At 45.0% G+C, this 17,332-nt stretch overlaps 1 protein-coding gene across 3 annotated transcripts in view; it reads right to left on the bottom strand.

The window, feature by feature from the left end:
- The window catches only part of LOC144109451 (uncharacterized), a 63,135-nt gene that overhangs the window by 24,436 nt on the left and 21,367 nt on the right, over nt 1–17,332 (bottom strand). For all 3 annotated transcript variants that reach the window (XM_077642247.1, XM_077642246.1, XM_077642248.1), the window contains exons 6-8: nt 16,168–16,348; nt 8,101–8,379; nt 868–1,032 (exon numbers count right to left, since the gene is read on the bottom strand). In XM_077642247.1, the coding sequence (XP_077498373.1) occupies nt 868–1,032; nt 8,101–8,379; nt 16,168–16,348 (625 nt within the window). The remainder of the gene's footprint in view (nt 1–867; nt 1,033–8,100; nt 8,380–16,167; nt 16,349–17,332) is intronic.

Genomic DNA, 17,332 nt, shown 5'->3' with positions numbered 1-17,332 from the left:
CCAACAATTTGCATATCTCACAAAATTCTTAGCATTTTTTTGTTTCTTTTTAGTCACAAGCCTGTGTTTCCAGCTTTTGTTCAATTTTTTCCTAAAATCCCTAATCACAACGTGCAGCATTTCGTTATTCAATTTCATATGCCTAAAAAGCATTACTATTTATTTAGCTTTGACTTTGTGCATCGCATTAAATTTTAAATGCAATAGTTGTAGCAGAAAAAAATCTACACAAGCCTACAAAAAAAATGGTCACTTTTCCCCACGGTAAGGAAGAAGTTAACAAACTTGTATATCTTAGTTTTCCTGTAATTCTTAACCCTTCATCTTACTTCGGTGATGACACATCTGCATCACGCAGCCCACCCACCGCTCAGTTGGAATCACAGCCGAAAGAATGAGAGAGGGAGAGCCCATGACGTGCTGCGACTTGCGCCAACGGATATGAGCCACCCTACTATGGTAGCAACGGGAACAGATGCACCACACCAGCTTTCTTGCATCCCCCTTATTTAGACTAATATTCTACGCAACGATGAACCTGACTTCGTGCTCTCTCAAACAGAGTCACAGCTGAAAGGACCGGCATAAAACGCCCATGAACTGGGCTCTGTATTTTGACAGCAACTGCACACACAGCTTCTGTGCACTATGCAAGACGCAACACCCCTTTGTTCAGGTGCTTTAAGTGCTATGTGTGTCTAGACAGCCTGTCAAAAATGTTGTAACTGCAATAATGCCACCAGCAGCTAACATGCATTAACATTCCCATTGAGTCTTAGTGGCATCTCAAGCACACTTCAGCCAATGGTACTGCGAAATCTCACAGAAAAGAAACTGGAGGAGGAGCTACCATGTCGTAAACCATACCTTTGAGGATGACGTAATCATCGTCGGGTGAGAAGTGTGCCAGGTCACGTGCGTACTGGACAAAAACCTGGCCATACTGCAGCGTGCCCGTCTCGTCCATGACACCAAACATGGTGCGGCCGTACTCGGGTGCGACAGTAATGCTGGCCTTCTCCCGGAGCTGCTCTGCAAAACACAAGAACAAAGGACGCAAATAAGTGCCTTGCTCACGCAATTTAAAATTTGCACTTTGGTCTGAATCAGGGGATGTCAATGTATTTAGCTTTGGGGAATAACAATGCCTTCCAAAATGTGCGCGGAGACCCAGTAGGGCTTTTTGGTGGGATAGTTGGTGCAAGAAGTCAAGTGAAAGAAAAAGCGCAAAAAACAAGGACATGACACGATACACGACACGTGCTTGTCTTTTGCGCTGTTTCCTTCACTTGACAGAGACCCAGCCTGTCTTAGCTTCCACCCGTTCCAACTAACATGCATGCTCAACATGGCATGCAAGAGAGCATACAGATGTAAGACACCTCGGAAAATGCCCAAATTCAATCCATAATGATGGTTGCCTAATGGAACAATCTTTCATGAGCAGTTAAATGTATATAGCAAAAGGTCATTACTTCTAACTTCATTACCATATATTGCCTATTATAAGTTGATGTTTGTAATAAAAATTACCTTCGACAAGGGGGGGGAAGAATTATAAAATTATAATCCGAGTCGGCCTATACGTGGACTCTTGTAAAGTTGACCTGCCACTGATACCGTCACACCCCGTGCACGCAAATTACATAGCAGTTGTCAGACACAGTGCCAAAGCAAGTCAGCTTAAAAAACAGGCATCTGAAAGCGCAGAAATTCGAACAGGAATGCACAGCACAGCCTAAGACAACAAAAGCACAAAGCCAGCACTCAGAGACAAATAGCCAAAGGCAAATACACACAATTGTATTTACACGATTGTAAGTCGATCTATTTTTCAAAATTTGAAAATCTAAGGAGGGGGTTGACTTAAAATCGAAATCAAAGCATCGCACCATAAATAAAGGCGAGACAAACGAAATATCAGGCATGATACAGCGTGGTTGCATTTTTGCTGCGTGGCTCCATCACGTCGCTCTTGGTGCTGGCCTTGAGCAGCTGCTATGTCAACACGCAGAACCGGCATCCCCACCCCTACCTGGGCGGCCAATGGTGGCTGCCAATAAGCAGCGAACAGCACCAGCCCACTCCCCACACGTGGCCGCAGATTGCGTCTGCTGATAAGCGGCGGCGGCCCTGTAGTGCATTCGCGTTCTACTTTTAAGGGGGGACATGGCTCTTAAGCTGTGTTTTTAATTTTCTGCCCAAATTTGATTAAATTTACCAGTCTTATTCAGTTTCTTGCACTGATTTCAAATATCGAAGTTGTTATTCAATAGGTCAATTACTTACGAAGATATACGAAATTAATGGTTCATAATTTGCAGAAACAATGAAAAAATAACCGCACTACAGAAATTGATATTAACCTATGGCTAGGTACTAGAAAGCATAGGGAATACAATGTTAGGAGTACTTTTTTGATGTAACAAATATTAGCGATGCTAGAGCAATCCAAAGTTCACTGTTCAAACCATGAGTGCCCTATTGCCTGATATAGAGCAGAGCTGCTAAATATTAAAACCCAAATTCCAAAATCTGGTCTTAACATTGTGTGCTCTGCCCTCTTAGCTACATTCCACAACAAAAATTATGGTTCTACCTGCCTTGAAGGCCGAGATATCGTGCCCACAAATTAGAAAGAAGTCAGAAATGGGAGTTTTGAGAAAATGATAAAGTAATAGATTCACTTTTAATCGAAAATGCAGAAAAAACAGTGCCATATTTTACATCCTATGTAACTAAAAGCTACCAGGAATGCAGTCAGTCTGACTACGGCCACCCACAAGGCGCTTTTTGAAAGCATGCTGCATGTCCAAAGTCGTCTTGCGCTTCTTTGCTGATGCCACTGCTCGGCGGTGGTCTTTCTCCGCCATGCGCTTCATGCTCAGTGCTCCAGGGTTGAGGTGCAGCTCTTTCAGTATTACTGCGGATGTCCTCTCAAAGCCAGCATTGAATCTCATCACAGCCTCAGCCACTGCAGCTTGTACAGTGAACAGTGAGGCATGCTTTTCCTTCAGAGCCAGTGGACTCATTGCTGTTCTGAGTACTGCCCCTTTGGCACTGCTCAAGCTTCTCATTGGAAAGGCGCTCATAAATGGGCAACAGGGCCTCACCGACATATGGAGGCAGATTGTAGCGGTGCTTAGCTGTCTCGCCCTTAGCGCTTGCTGCATTTGGCGACACCATGAGCTCGGTCCTGGTGGGCGATGGCTGTGGTCTGACCCAGGTCATTTGACGTTGTATGATGATAAGTGGCCATCACTGCTTTCTTCATTCCCTGCACATCACCCTTGTGAGTCACCAGGGCCCAGCCATAGTACCGTGTTAGCTTTGCAACTAGGTCAGCGGTCAGTTTGCCTTTACCGCCAAGGCTCTCTAATCCAGGTCCTTTATGTTTTGTGATGAGGTTTCGCAAGCTTGTGCCCACCCGTTTCTGTACGTGGTTGGAACAGTCTTCTTTTTCCACCAAAATATACCCATACACTTTGGCTTCCTGCAGCGCAAGGAAAGCACGGCTGTCACCATCCGAGAGAAGGGTGGTGTACCTCAGGTTATGTCGTAGTGACCTCTGGAAAAGGATGAGGGCGGCTTCAACTTCCATTTCACCGGTCTTTTTAATGGTGTTTTTCTGGCAGGCGTGGCTCTCCTTCCAAGCCTTGTACGTCGGATCATCTTCCTTTGGCCCACGCTCACAACCAGCACAGAAGTTGCTGAGCACAACAAAATCGAGAACTAGCCCCGTGAAGAGCTCGATGACGGTGCTGATGCCAATGTGCGATGAGTGGCCGCGCGTCATCCAGGAACCATCGTATGACACGGCAATGTTTCCGGGATTCCCAAGCTTCAAGTCTTCATACAGCTCCCGAACTGATTGCGCGCACTGAGTCGTCTGCTTCTCGGCAGCAAGAGCTGCCGCGGGCGCCAACTTCGTCTTCACATACCTCTGCCATGTTTTGGTGTAAAGGCCGTGCTGGGAAATGTTCACTGCGGCAAAAACGTCGTTTGGCGCCGTTTGCCGATTCCCAGTGGCTTGCATCGTGTGTGCAGCAAGAATGTTCACAACGAAAGGGTTGGCCTTCTGGTCGCTGTTCACGCGGGGCGAACTTCACACCAACGCAACATCACCGCAGCAAGCACACCTGATAACAATCTTTATGGCGAGGCCATATTCTCGTTCGCCTCTGCCTAAAGTGGCACTACCGCCACACACTTTGCACTTTACGTACGACATCATCGCGTTCACAAAGTTCAAGTTGACAATAACGAAGCCCAGCTCGATGTCGACTGGCGGACTGCATCGTCGTCAGTGCGAGTGAGAAAATCCAGCTTTCGCGTCGTTGCCGGCATTGAAGCAAGAACTTGAAGTTATTCTAGCGTTTAAACCTCTCTCTGCACCAAATTCGCACGCTGCACCATTGCAGTGTCATGCCGAACGCGGCCGCTGTCCACAACACTTGCACTCGTCGATGAGCTGGCTAGGCCTACACCAGCACTGCCCGCGGCTTTGCAATTGCTAGCCGGTAATGACAGATTGTTCTCGATGTCCTCCAAAGGAATGTCACGCTTCTGAAAGTTATAAAGAGATCGCTTCTTTCTTCTGCCGAACTTGTGCCTCGTGGCAAACTTTCCCGTTGGATCGGACATCATTGCACACTTGTCACAAAGAATGAACAGAAGCGGCGACGCGTTGCCTGCGGAGTGGGGCAGAAGACGGGAGCATCGCGCAGCCAATCACAGTGTGCTTTTTGGTCACGTGCGCTAGCTTGACCAATAAGGCAGTGCATTGTCTTTTCTTTGTGCACGGATTTCAACGTCACCAGCGAACGGTCGGAGCCATTTGTGGCAGGAAATTCAAGAAGAAAAGCCTCTCTTTCCAATGACACCAAGATAGCTGCAATTGCGCGCGTGGGAAAAGAGCTATGCCGTGACAAAAGGCGTTGTTTTCGCGCAGAATTCAGCTCACAGGGATGTTATAAATTGATCGTGTGCTCAAAATACTGAACCATGGGACTGGAAACCTGGTGAATTTAAGGATTATTAGCTGTAGATTTCGAAAAAGTAAATTTACAAAAAAAATCTTTTTTTTCGCGATTTTTTCGTCTCAAAGAGCCGTATCCCCCCTTAAAGGGGCTCTGAAAGGGGCTGTAATAAAATTGAAGTATGGCTGAGATGTTAACGCACGCCTCTTGACGAATACTGTCCAGCAAGAAATTTTCTAATGCGCTTTGTAGAAGTTGAGTTAACTGCAGCCAAAATTTGAATTTGAGCAGCTTCGCGTTATTCCCTCTCCTCTCGTCACTTTTTGAACACTGGAAAATCAGCACTCCTCCGCCGGTCCCACCTCCGGGGGCGCAGCTTCGTGACCCGCCGGAGCTACGCGGCTAATTGGCCATGGCCTTGGTAGCTGCCCGACGTCTGAAACAATCTAACCAGAAGCCACCTCTCAACATGTATACGTAGATGCGAGCGACGAAGGAGGGTGCGAGCATGAAAAAGTCACCGGGAAGGGCTCGTCAACTTTCGCATGTGGTTATGGGTCCTCTGCTGCGTGTAGAAGTGTATTATTTAGCTCAAGTTTTCATGGCAACACAATGCAGTGATTAAGCGAGTTGATGTGCTTCCTTCGGAAGGTGTTTCAAAGCCCCTTTAATAGGCGTCCCTCAAGTTTCTTTTTTATTTACTTTCAACCGTGCACTTGGCGCTCAAGGGAGCGCGATAGTTGATGGAAGGACCGCTACTTGAAACCTCATTGACGCGGGGAGTGTCTGTAGCCGACGGAAGAGCCGACGCCGCTCATGCGCAGTTTCTCTTTGGCTCTGATACATTTGACTACTGCCGGCCGCGTTTCACAAGTTTTTAATGTAGTGCTTCGTTAGTCATTATTTGTGCTCCAGGTGTGGCAAGCGACTCGAGCTCGTTTACAGCTACATTCAAGGTGGCTGCCATTCTTGTGCCGAAGAAACGAACAGCTGCGTGCCGGGCCGCAAGTTCGAAATTCGCAACGGGCGATATAGGTGTGCAGCTGCAGCAAGGAAAATTTTCAGTTGTTCCACGTGATGTCGTGATGTAGCTGTTTGCGAAGTGTGGGATTTCGCTGGACGACGACTTTAGAACGACGTGCTGTGGGACCGCAGCAGCGATCACAACGGCAGTGCTAATGAGGACGATGGCGCAAGTGTGGACGAGTAGTCCAGTATTTCACGAAAATGACGAAAACTGTTTCTAACCATCTTTGTGTGAAAGGAACAACTTCAAACTCATTCAACTTCAACTCAGGACTATTCACAGAGCGCCATTTTGATCACATGGTTTTCATAACCTATGAAAACGAGGTACACATGTTCCCACTGTGGTCATTTTGTCCGCAAACGGAAGGATCACTGTTTTAAAGCATAGTCCTACTGATTTACCCAAAAAAAAACCTGGAGGCGCAAGCTTTCGAACTAGACCAAAGCAGTGCCGGGGGAGCGCACAGGTACTGAGCGACGGTGGGCATAATTTTGACCTCAACTTAAAAGGCAACTCCTGCACCTTTAGAAATTTTAATGGCTGTTACAAGGAAAATACTAATTCTTTGTAAAAACTCAATGTCAGGTGCAAAATGACCTTTCGAATCTGAACAAGACAAAATTGAAAAAGCAACTTTTATGCTTATTTTTCGGCCAAAAAGAGTCAAAAGAGGCCCCCTTAAGCAAAACGAAAAGGCAAAAACACAAGCCCTAGCAACATCAAGATATGTGAAGGCATCGAATCTGACTCTGACATGATGGCGACCGCTAATTTCAGGCCTTGCATATTCCTCCGTTCCCATTGTGTCATAAGTATTCTGTTGCTGTACATATTTTTCAGATAATTAAGCAGGACATCGCACCTTTCAGGCAAACATATGTGAACAGAAGTATAGACTACAATCTAAGTGTTATTTCTCCTATCTCCACTCGCACTCGGACTAACTACGGCACTCAACACATAGATAACCAAACTACTACAGTATGTAATGCCTACCCTTGAATAATCCATGACGCTTCAACCAGTAAAACTAAATATCTTTATATTTAAAAATAAAATGAAGTTGCTATTTTCAGTTGTTCCTGATGCACAAAATACTTATGACATGCAGTGTGTTCCCTAGTCCCATCACCTTTTCTTTTGTGTCGCGAATTGTAGCGCTACTGCTGTATTTTTCTGTGTTTATAATGCAATGTCTCTTAATATCTAACTATGTACAAAAACAAATTGATGGTATTTATTTTTGTTTTTCGTATATTTTGTTGTTTCATTTTTTGTATTTTTGAGGAAAACGGATTCCTAGGAAAACGCTAGTTGCAATGTCGCAGTCACTAACGTCCATTCTTCTGCCATTGATGTGTAACCAGGGGTGAGGCCTCATCAGGAAGTATGCCATTAGCTTCCTTTTCCCTCATCCCGTGGGCATGCACAGCGTTTCATGTCCGAATAAAATGATTTCATCTGATTTAATATGCACAAGGACTAGCTAAGAAGTGTAACATATTTGCGCAACTTTTAGCAAGCTTTTTTTTCATCGCTTCAGCAATTTCAGGACGCATCTCGATTTACATTTGGAACCAAGGTATGCATACAATGCAAACTTTTATTTTCTAGCTGCTACTAAAGACAGCTACAATGACCTTCGCCACCAGACATGCGAGCTGCTAGGAGAACACTACCTTAGGAAGATCTTGGGGCTGCATAGCAAGCACGAGAAATGTAGAGGGTGCTATGAACATGAAGAGAAGCTGGCACTGGCCATTGAAAAAAAGTGGGCACTGAAAGAGTTCGAGTGAAGTAGCGAATGGAAAGAAGGGCAAACGGGCACAGGACTGGGCAGTGCTAAACTCAAACCCCTTAAACAAAATGCTTACAAAAACACACCAATCAGCATCAATTATATTTCCTGCATTAATGATCGCGACAATCAAATATCATATGCTGTTGACTAAGCACTGTTGATTGAAGCTGAGCACTGGCCCTGACTGAGGAGCAGACAGGTTTCTGGCTAAAAACATATACTGGGCTCCTGGCTTGAACACGAACACCGTGTATTAGCAAGCAACAGCTGCATGCAAAACCTTCCCATACGGAGGCAGCGCTGGTGCAGGGTCCACAGTAAGGAGCGGAAAAAAGGCTCGGCATGCAGCTCCAGCCCAGCCCTCGCCAGCTCCTTGTAGGGCAGCCGCAGGGCACACTCCTCGTGCAGCAGGCGCGCAGCCGCGGCGTCCTCGAACAGGCTGTCTATGTAGGGTGCCAGGCAGTCCTGCTGAAGCTGGAGGAACACAGAGTCCTCAATGCAGCGCGCATTGCCGTGGGTCTTTTTCTGGCTCAGGATGGTGATCATCGGGCGGTTCAGCTTGACAATGCCTGCACGTAGGAAAAATGTCGTGCAGAGAAGTTGGAGGAGAGGCACTTCGTAACAAGAGTTGAGATATTTCGTGCCTGGTAGGATGATGATGATGTTGATGATAACGATGCTGAGTTTTTTTTGGCACAAGGGCATCTAAAGGCAAAGAGCACCAAACACAAGGTTTCTGGTTGGCTCAGGATAAACTATGTGCACATGTTAAAATCAACATTGTCTGTATACGGCCTGAGAGTAGTGAGTATGTGCATGACTATTGTGTGTCAAGAGGGTGTATAAGTCAGGTGAAATGGCCTAAAGTAGTGCATAATGCTTAAAAATTGCGGCAGGAGTTGTTACATATAAAAGACGAAGCCAGGCTCAACCGCAGTCCTTGCTTAAGCAAGAAGGGCGAGGCATCTGGCAGCTACAGCTAAGCTCAGCATTCTCCTTTTTGAGTAGAAACAGTGCAAACGGACGAAAGACGGAGAAACACACATACCAGCGCTGACTCGCAACTACATTTCTTTTATTCGGAAAAAAAAAAAACATTTTTATACCTAACAATCACATGACATAATAGCTCCAGCGCACATGCTCAGAGTATAATCTTAAAACCACATCATCGGTCAATGGAGCTATTAGGCCATGTGATATTTAGTAATACCTTTTTAAAAATAAAAAACATAGTTGCGAGTCAGCGCTCGTCTCGTGTTTCCTCGTTCTTGGTCCTTCATTCGTTCGCACTGTTTCTACTCAAAAATGAATACATACCAACTCGCTCAACTTTCTATTCTACCACACCTTTCTCCTCAGCATTGCTGAGGTTACTTGGAATAAGAGATCTCTTTTAAAAAGCCTACATGAGCTAAAAATTTTAAATGAGATGAAAACATGAAAACATCACATAAAAATAAAGAAGGACGCACTGGTATTTCAAATGTGCATAGTTCTGGGAAGTGCTGTCATCTTTTCGTCTCCGATCTCAGGCACGTCATTAATGCATGGACAACTGAGATGTGGGCTCCGCATCTTGCATATTGTGGTGCTGGTGTATCCTTTAAAAGAAGTGAGTGTGTTATGTATGTATGCCCTGTCCTCATTCTGCAGAGAGCAACTTCTTTGAATTTGTTTTGTTTTTATGTGGAAAACCTTCCAATCCTTGGTTTTATTCTCTGAAGTTTGTTCTCTGTTTCTACGTCCTAATCCTGCTGCCTCTCTTCGCGGAGTGCAATCCTAATATGTGGCCCGAGGCCCTAGTACAAAAGGTGGTTTATATCGATCCAACTCAGTTTGGCGGCTGACGCAGCAAGCCTATTCGCTTCCTCATTTCCATCCATGTTACAGTGACCTGGTACCCAGCATGTTGTAATTTTAAGGTTCCATGTGCAAGCAGATATAAGGCATTTCAGGAGGGAATTCATTACAGGGTCTTTATAGAGTTTCCCACAGGACAGGGCCATAACTACACTTTAGGAATCTGAGTAAATGACAGAGGTTGGGATTTCCTTTTACAGGATAAATCTATCATAGCCAAAAGGATACCATGCCATTCTGGAGTAAATATGCATGTGTGTCTATTCATTCCTTTTGTGTCGGAAAAGTGACAGCTATGAACTGCACATGAAACTGAAGAAGTCTTAGAGGCATCTATGTAAAACTCTGTGCACTGATACTTTGCTTGTCGGAAGATGAAGTGCTGTTTCATGTCAATTGGAGACCCATGCTTGCCAACCTCATGAAAAGATGTTGCACAGTCAACTGGGTGCACTTCCCAGGGAGCAGTTGTCTTTAGAAGTCACCAGAACATTGGAGACTGGTATGTTCATGTCTTGGACAAGTCTGGCGACTCCAATAGGTAAAAATGGGGTTTCAGATGGTCGGTTTGTAAACAGCACTGTACTGGTTGGGTTTCACAACAGCGCACTGCATGGGTGGTCAGCATAAGATAATACCTTTGCAGCATATGTTACACTTGCAAACTCCCACCATCGTTCAATTAAGTGACCAGTAGCCAACCGCACACAAAGGTGGTACACTGCACCAAGCATTTCAAGAGCATTAGCTCTTACTCATCATGTTTCTCGATTTCTTGGCGTCTGCTACCAACTCCCTTCGGTGTGCAATATTCTAAGTCCGAGGAATTCAAGATGGTAGCCCCCATAGTAAATCGATATTGCAACCAATTTGGTGATTGACTGGTAACGTCAAGAATACATCGAATTGGTGATTGATTGGTGATGTCAATTATAAATGCAAGATGTCAAATTTGTATTTCCACTGGTGTACCTCACTTTAATCTCATTCATATCAATTCTAGTACACCACACAGATAACGCTCGTTAATTGACGTCTTCCAGATGGTGGCGACATCTTTTTAAGGTGGTTTTTCATGCTGACTCGTACATTAATGAGCCGTAGTTTATACGCGATAGAACTACGCTATTTAGAAGACTCAGCAGGCAGTCTCAATCTGTACCGCAAGACTGCTGTGACAGGATCTTCAGAAAGTTCAGCGCCTTCATGCATTTTAGTATTAGCTGCTTAATATGTGTGATGAATGTAAGCTTTTTGTCGATTATGATGCCAAGAAATTTGTGGTCATTTTGGACAGCAATACTCTGCCCGTTAAGAGTGTGCTGGGTTTGGGTCTAATATCGCGTTGTTTTGGGCATAATACACTGCCTGTCTTTTCTGTGTTGAGTTTAAATCCATTTTCGTCTGCCCACTTTGATACTTTGTTTACTCCTAGCTGAATTTGCCGCTCACAGATGGGACGAATTATGCGACTTGTAGCTTACTTGTACATCGTCAACATAAACAGAGTAGGATATTATTCTAGGTAGGATGCCCTTTGTAAAATTCATTTTGACTATGAAAAGTGTGCAGCTAAGAACACCACCTTGAGGGACACCATTCTCTTGTGTAAACTGCTTAGATAAGGAATTTCCTACACAGACCTCGAATGTTCCTTCAGACAGGTAACTATGAATGGTGATCAGCATATTAACCGAGATGCCAAAGATGAACAGGTCACAGACAGTACCATAGCACCATGTGGTATCATATGCTTTCTCTAGATCAAAGAAAACAGATAAACAGAGCTGCAAGATTTAAAGGAAATGTAAGATTCATTTCCTTATGTAAGATTCAACGGAAATGAGCTGGTCAGTGGTTGACTGGTTAGCCCTAAATACAGCTTGGTGCTGGTCAAGAAGCCCGCTGAATTCAAAGAAATGCACAAGGTTATGATTGATCATCTTTTTTAAAGAGCTTATTACCTTATTAAACAGGCACAGGATAGTTTCAAGGATTTCTTCATGCAGGTGCTTGAGCATTCCATATATGATCCTGTCAGGGCCTGCTGCTGGTGAGTTGCCACATGTTCCTAAGGCAACCTTCAACTCTTGTAAACGGGCTATTGTATGCTCCCACAGAAATCCTTTTATTTGCAATAGCTTTCAGCTCTTCAGTTAGCTTGTATCTCAAGAAAGTGTGTGTACAAACATCATCATCATCATCAGCCTTACTACACCCACTGCAGGGCAAAGGCCTTTCCCCTGTCTCTCCAATTAACCCTGTCCTATGTCAGCTGCACCCACTCTATGCCCCACAAACTTCTTAATCTCATACGCCCACCTAATTTTCTGCCGGACCCTGCTACGCTTGCCTTCTCTTGAAATCCACGCCGTTACCCTTTAGGACCAGCGATTATCTTGCCTTCGCATTACATGCCTTGCCCAAGCCCATTTCTTCCTCCTGATTTCGACTAAGATGTCATTAACCCGCGTTTGTTCCCTCACCCACTTTGCCCGCTTCCGGTCTCTTAACGTTACACCTATCATTTTTCTTCCCATAACACGCTGCGTTGTCCTTAATTGGATGCGCTGGGCTAAAAGTGTTTTCAAAGTGTACAGGCACAGGACAGCTTCAAGGGTTTCTTCATGAAGGTGCTTGAGCATTCCATGTGATCCTGTCAGGGCCTGCTGCTGTTGAGTTGCCACTAGTTACTAAGGCAACCTTCAACTCTTGTAAAGTAAACGAGCTAGTGTATCCTCCTACAGATGGCCTTTTATTTACAGTAGGTTTCTGCTCCTCAGCTAGCTTGTATCTCAAGAAAGAATCTGTATAGTGTGCTAAGCTAAAAGTGTATTCGAAGTGTTTTCCTAGTGCAGATGTCTGAAAAATTGAGCTCTATGATAGGGAATGTTGGTGCAGCTGAAGGCTGCTTTGTAGGGGGCCGAGATGGGCACACATCAGCTATGCTGTATTGCATGCCCACCGCGATGAGACGTCGCCCAGCCCCTTGGCGTGCTGCGGTAGCACAGTATCTTCCAAAGAGAAACTTCCAGGCTTCAGAGCATGTTGTTTTCAGTTACCTTGATCTGAACTACTTTTTTCTGGTTCTCAAAAGCCTGACATGCTCGTAAGTATGTGGCGTGTGGCCCGTGACAGTTGGGACATTCTGCTTGAGCAGCACTGCTGTTATCAGCTGGGAGCTCATGGGAACCGCACTTCGTACAGGTGAGTTTTCCACGGCATGTTTTGGACCAGTGTCCATACTTTTGGCAGTTGAAGCATCTTCTAAGGTTTGGGATATAGGGACAGACTTTACAGTGGATGAATTCTGCTTTCACAGCATCTGGTAGACAGGACTGTTCAAATGTTCGGACGATACGGGGTGTCACCACCTCTCAACCGTTCCGCGTTATGGTGATGCGACGAAGGGCAATGACCCCTTGATCTCAGAAGCCTTCCAGGAGATCAGAACCTCACTCTGTTTTGCGAATCAGATCTCACTCTGATATGACACCTTGTACAGTGTTTAGATTGCGGTGAGGGGTGACAGTCACCAGGAGGTGTGAGCAAACTGCTTTTGCCCGAGAAGAGTGTCAGAGCGATCTTTCTGCGACACTTCAATAATAAGGTTACCAGATGAAAGTTTTTGCTTTTTATACTTTTTTCTATCCTTTTCTCAGGGGTTCTAGCAAATAAAAAAACAGACTTGTAGCAAGTGGGTCGTTATCTACCAGAAAGTGAATAACCAGGAAATGAGGATTCCTCAAGTGGTTACAGCCAGGTCGGGTATTAGTGAAGCTTTCATCAGTGCGGTTCCTTTTCAGTGACCAATAAGGTTCTTTGGAACAAGAACTGTTCATGCGATATGGGTATCCTGACGGCTACTAAATTATCGCCTGTGTTTCACCGTCTTATTTACAGGACTGGTAAACAGATGGGGAGCCCGTCAGCCAGAGGTTGACCATGGCCCTGGCCGCCACCGTTCATGGTTTCTACCCTTCACCTAAAAAGCTATAGCCACAGTGCGGATGACAGCTTCGGTATGGGGGCTAAGGTTTCGTGGTGGCACAAGCACCATCACTCAAGGTGCCCTGGCAGGGTCGTCCCTGGTAGGGGAGTTTCATTCACAGTGGAAGTGTGAAACTGCACATGCGCTTTCTTTTATGCACGAGTCATGCTCACAGTGAATTTTATACCTGTTATAGCCTCACTGTAAACCCACTGCTTATGCCCCATCATATATGTTTCATGGTATGCTGCAAGTAAATCTTCATTTTAGGCTTGTGCAAATAGTGCTTTTTTTTTATTCAAAGTGAATTCAAAGAAATTAGTAATTTTCTTGGAATAATTTTAAAGTGAATATTTTGAACACTTCGGGCACACAAAAAATGTTGAATGGCACAGCAGGAACCGTACTTACATTATTGTAAGTACACCTATTTTTCAAAGTTTGAAAATCTGAAGTGGAGGGGGTTGACTTGCAACCGAAACCAAAGCATCGCACCATAAATAAAGGCAAGACAAATGAGATATCAGGCATCCTACAGCATGGCTGCATTTTTGCTGCGCGGCTCCGTCGCATTGCTCTTGGTGCTGGCCTTGAGCAGCTGCTATGTCAACGCACAGAACTGGCATCCCTACTACCGCGCTCTTCCCCCCCCCTTCACACGTGGCTGCAGATTGCGGCTGCTGCGGCAGCCTGATAACGCATTCGCGTTCTACTTTTAATTGGCATCCTCCAAGTTTTTTTTTTATTTATTTCAACTGCACGCTGGGTGCTCAAAGGGGCATTGATAGTTGATGGAAGGGCCGCTGTTCCAACCACGCCAGCACCGCCACTCGGAAAGGAAATGGCGCCGGGGAGTGTCGGTAGCCGACGGAAGAGTCGCCGCCGCTCACACGTACTTTCTCCTTGGATCTGACGCATTTGACTACTGCCTGTCACGTTTCACAAGTTTTTAAATGTAGTGCTTCGTCATTCGTGCTCCTGGTCACGTAAGCGACCGGTGCTTGTTCACGGCTACATTCAAGATGGTTGTCATTCTTTACGCCGAAGAAACGAACTGCGCGCCGGACTGTGAGTTCGACGTTCGCAACGGGTGATACATGTGTGGCAGCTGCAGCAAGACAAAATTTTCTGCTGTTCCACGCAATGTCGTGATGTGGCTATTTGCTAAGTGCGAGATTTCGCTGCACGACGACGTTAGAACGACGAGCTGTGGTACCGCAGCAGCAATCACGACGGCATCGCTAGTGAGGGCGATAGTGCAAGTGTGGACGAGTAGTCCAGTGAACATAGTGGACGTAAGCACTAGGAACGCACATCAAGGCTGCTTCTGCTGCTCTGCCGCTTCTGCTGCTCGGCTGTCACGCACGGCAGCCGATAGCAGCTGGAGATAAGCGGAGGCCCCACGATAGTGCTATCGCATTCTATTAGTAAAGTCCAAGCGTAAACAACCTCGTTTTTTTTTTTCAGAAATGTAATGTGTGTGTGTGTGGGGGGGTCGACTTACAATCGTGTAAATATGGTAAATATTTCACCTATTGCATGGTGCACTGTAGCCCGTGCACATCTGACAGGCATGTAATGGCAGGCATGACGAATACAGGAGAGCCCAGTCACTCGGCCAAAACACAGCCTGGCTGTGCAGTTTCGGTTTAGAGTTTCATCGCCAGCCTGCGGAGAAGATGGGTATCGGCCGCACATTCACTAGCCGTCCAAACCCAGCTGCACGCAGACGCCGACCGGCGCATCACTGGTCATTTTCTTTTAGAAGCAGCCTTGATGTGCGTTCCCAACAAGTCCACTATGTTCTTCCAGTACACAAACTGTGGGCTTGTCAAGGTGTTTTCACTGTCTGTGTGATGCAGCCTCTTCATGAGGCTTCACTGCATTTTCAGCAACCCTTTTTTTTACTCTGGGAAAGAGGAGAAGGCGGGATAATTAAAGAACTTCTCCACGCTCTTGAAGTCCAAACTAGCAATGTTTTACTACCCATCATATTATTTATAGTTTCCAGTCATGTGTTAATTCATGAATTTCATCTTGTTATAATTTTTGCACGACCACATAAGAGGTTGTATACTGCTATGCTGTCTAATCAAGCAATATTCATTCCCGTTCACATCATTTTTCTTACCTTGTGCCTAGAAAAAAAACTTTTTTTTTTTAATAAGAACTGTGAAATTTGTTAATCTTTTTCTGACAATTTTTTTATACCAAACAAACATTTGACACTCGATTCAGTACCCAAAGCCCTCCTTTCTTCATACTCATACCTGATTTATATTAAAAATTTCTATAATTGTGCACCCCTAATACAATGAATGATAAGTATTCTTGTTATCACCAGATAAACAATAAGGCAATAATGGCGATTGGAAAGGTGGACATAACAGAATGTCATCTCTGCCGAAGTTGCACAAATATACTATCCATGAAAATGTGCTCGTGCTTAAATACTTATCTCTGCTGAGCAGTTTTGTGCAAACAACCAATACAACTGTCTCACGTGGTCTGCTGGTCTTGAGAATGAAAAGGTCCTCGCTGTCACTTGGGTACTTGTACATGCTTTGACGGAAGATGATGCAGTCGCCCTCCAGCGTGGGGTCTTCCACCAACATTCCTTTGCAACCACCATACCGTATCTGCACAGCACTTGGCTTGCCCTCTCGTGGAAGTATTTCATGTACCTGCATATCATGCCATCTTAAATCAGACACACCGTCACAAGAAGTGAACCCACACAGAATGCTTTAGTAAAGGGGGGACACAACTTTGAAATCCGAAAAAAAAAAAAAATGGCCAAAAAACATTTTCTGAAAATTGCTGTATCTGCTTGCAGGTCTCCTTTTTTACGCTCTCCTGAAGTTTCACAGCTGAAATCGACCAGGAAGTAGTCTAAAAAAATTGCTTCATGAACTGCTGCAACTCTGCGTTGTGAAGAGATGCTACAACAATGGGCGTTTTTCTCTGTTGCAGTTTTCAGGCTAGATACTCACCTTGCGGAGCAGATTTCTTCATGACTGTTTCATCTATTTTGACCCTGTTTATTTTGTTATGCTCCTAGGACCATAATGAAAGTTAAGATTTTCTTTGTTTTTCAAATTTGTGAATTTTATATTTGCAGTATAAAATTTTCTTCACACTCTAGATATGTCATGGACACTGCATCACAAAAATTCAAAACCAAAATATGTGCTTTGTGAAAAAAAGAAAAATCTTAGAATGTCTTGACCACAGTGCAAGAATAGAGAGGTGTGCCAACACCGCCGCTTGTCCTGCACTCCGAACGTTGCGCGATAAGTCTCGCAGTTTCACTGCCTGCCAACAGATGGTGACACAGAAAAGCGGGCACTCCCACTGTTTGCGCCGTTGTCGTCTGCTTGCAGTGAATGCACCGTTGAACGTAAGTTTTGTTCGGCACTGACTTCCAATTCGGTCTGTATTGTTGTTCTTTGACTGAAACATGACTGCATTTTGATTGTGGTGGTGTATATTGTTGTCGCCAGTGCTTCTGTGCTTCGACGATGGGATGAAATTGCTTTGCTCCGCAATGCACGACGGATTACAAGTCGTACAAGGAAAAGTTATAATTGTGGCTGTTTTCAGCACCAAAGGACGAAGAACGTTTGAAGGTATGGAGAAATGGCATCCCACGTAAGGATCGTTTGCAG

Source organism: Amblyomma americanum, chromosome 11, assembly GCF_052857255.1.
Source record: "Amblyomma americanum isolate KBUSLIRL-KWMA chromosome 11, ASM5285725v1, whole genome shotgun sequence".
Taxonomy (NCBI): domain Eukaryota; kingdom Metazoa; phylum Arthropoda; class Arachnida; order Ixodida; family Ixodidae; genus Amblyomma; species Amblyomma americanum.
Note: the sequence above shows the minus strand (reverse complement) of the source record. Positions and strands in the feature narration are given on the sequence as shown.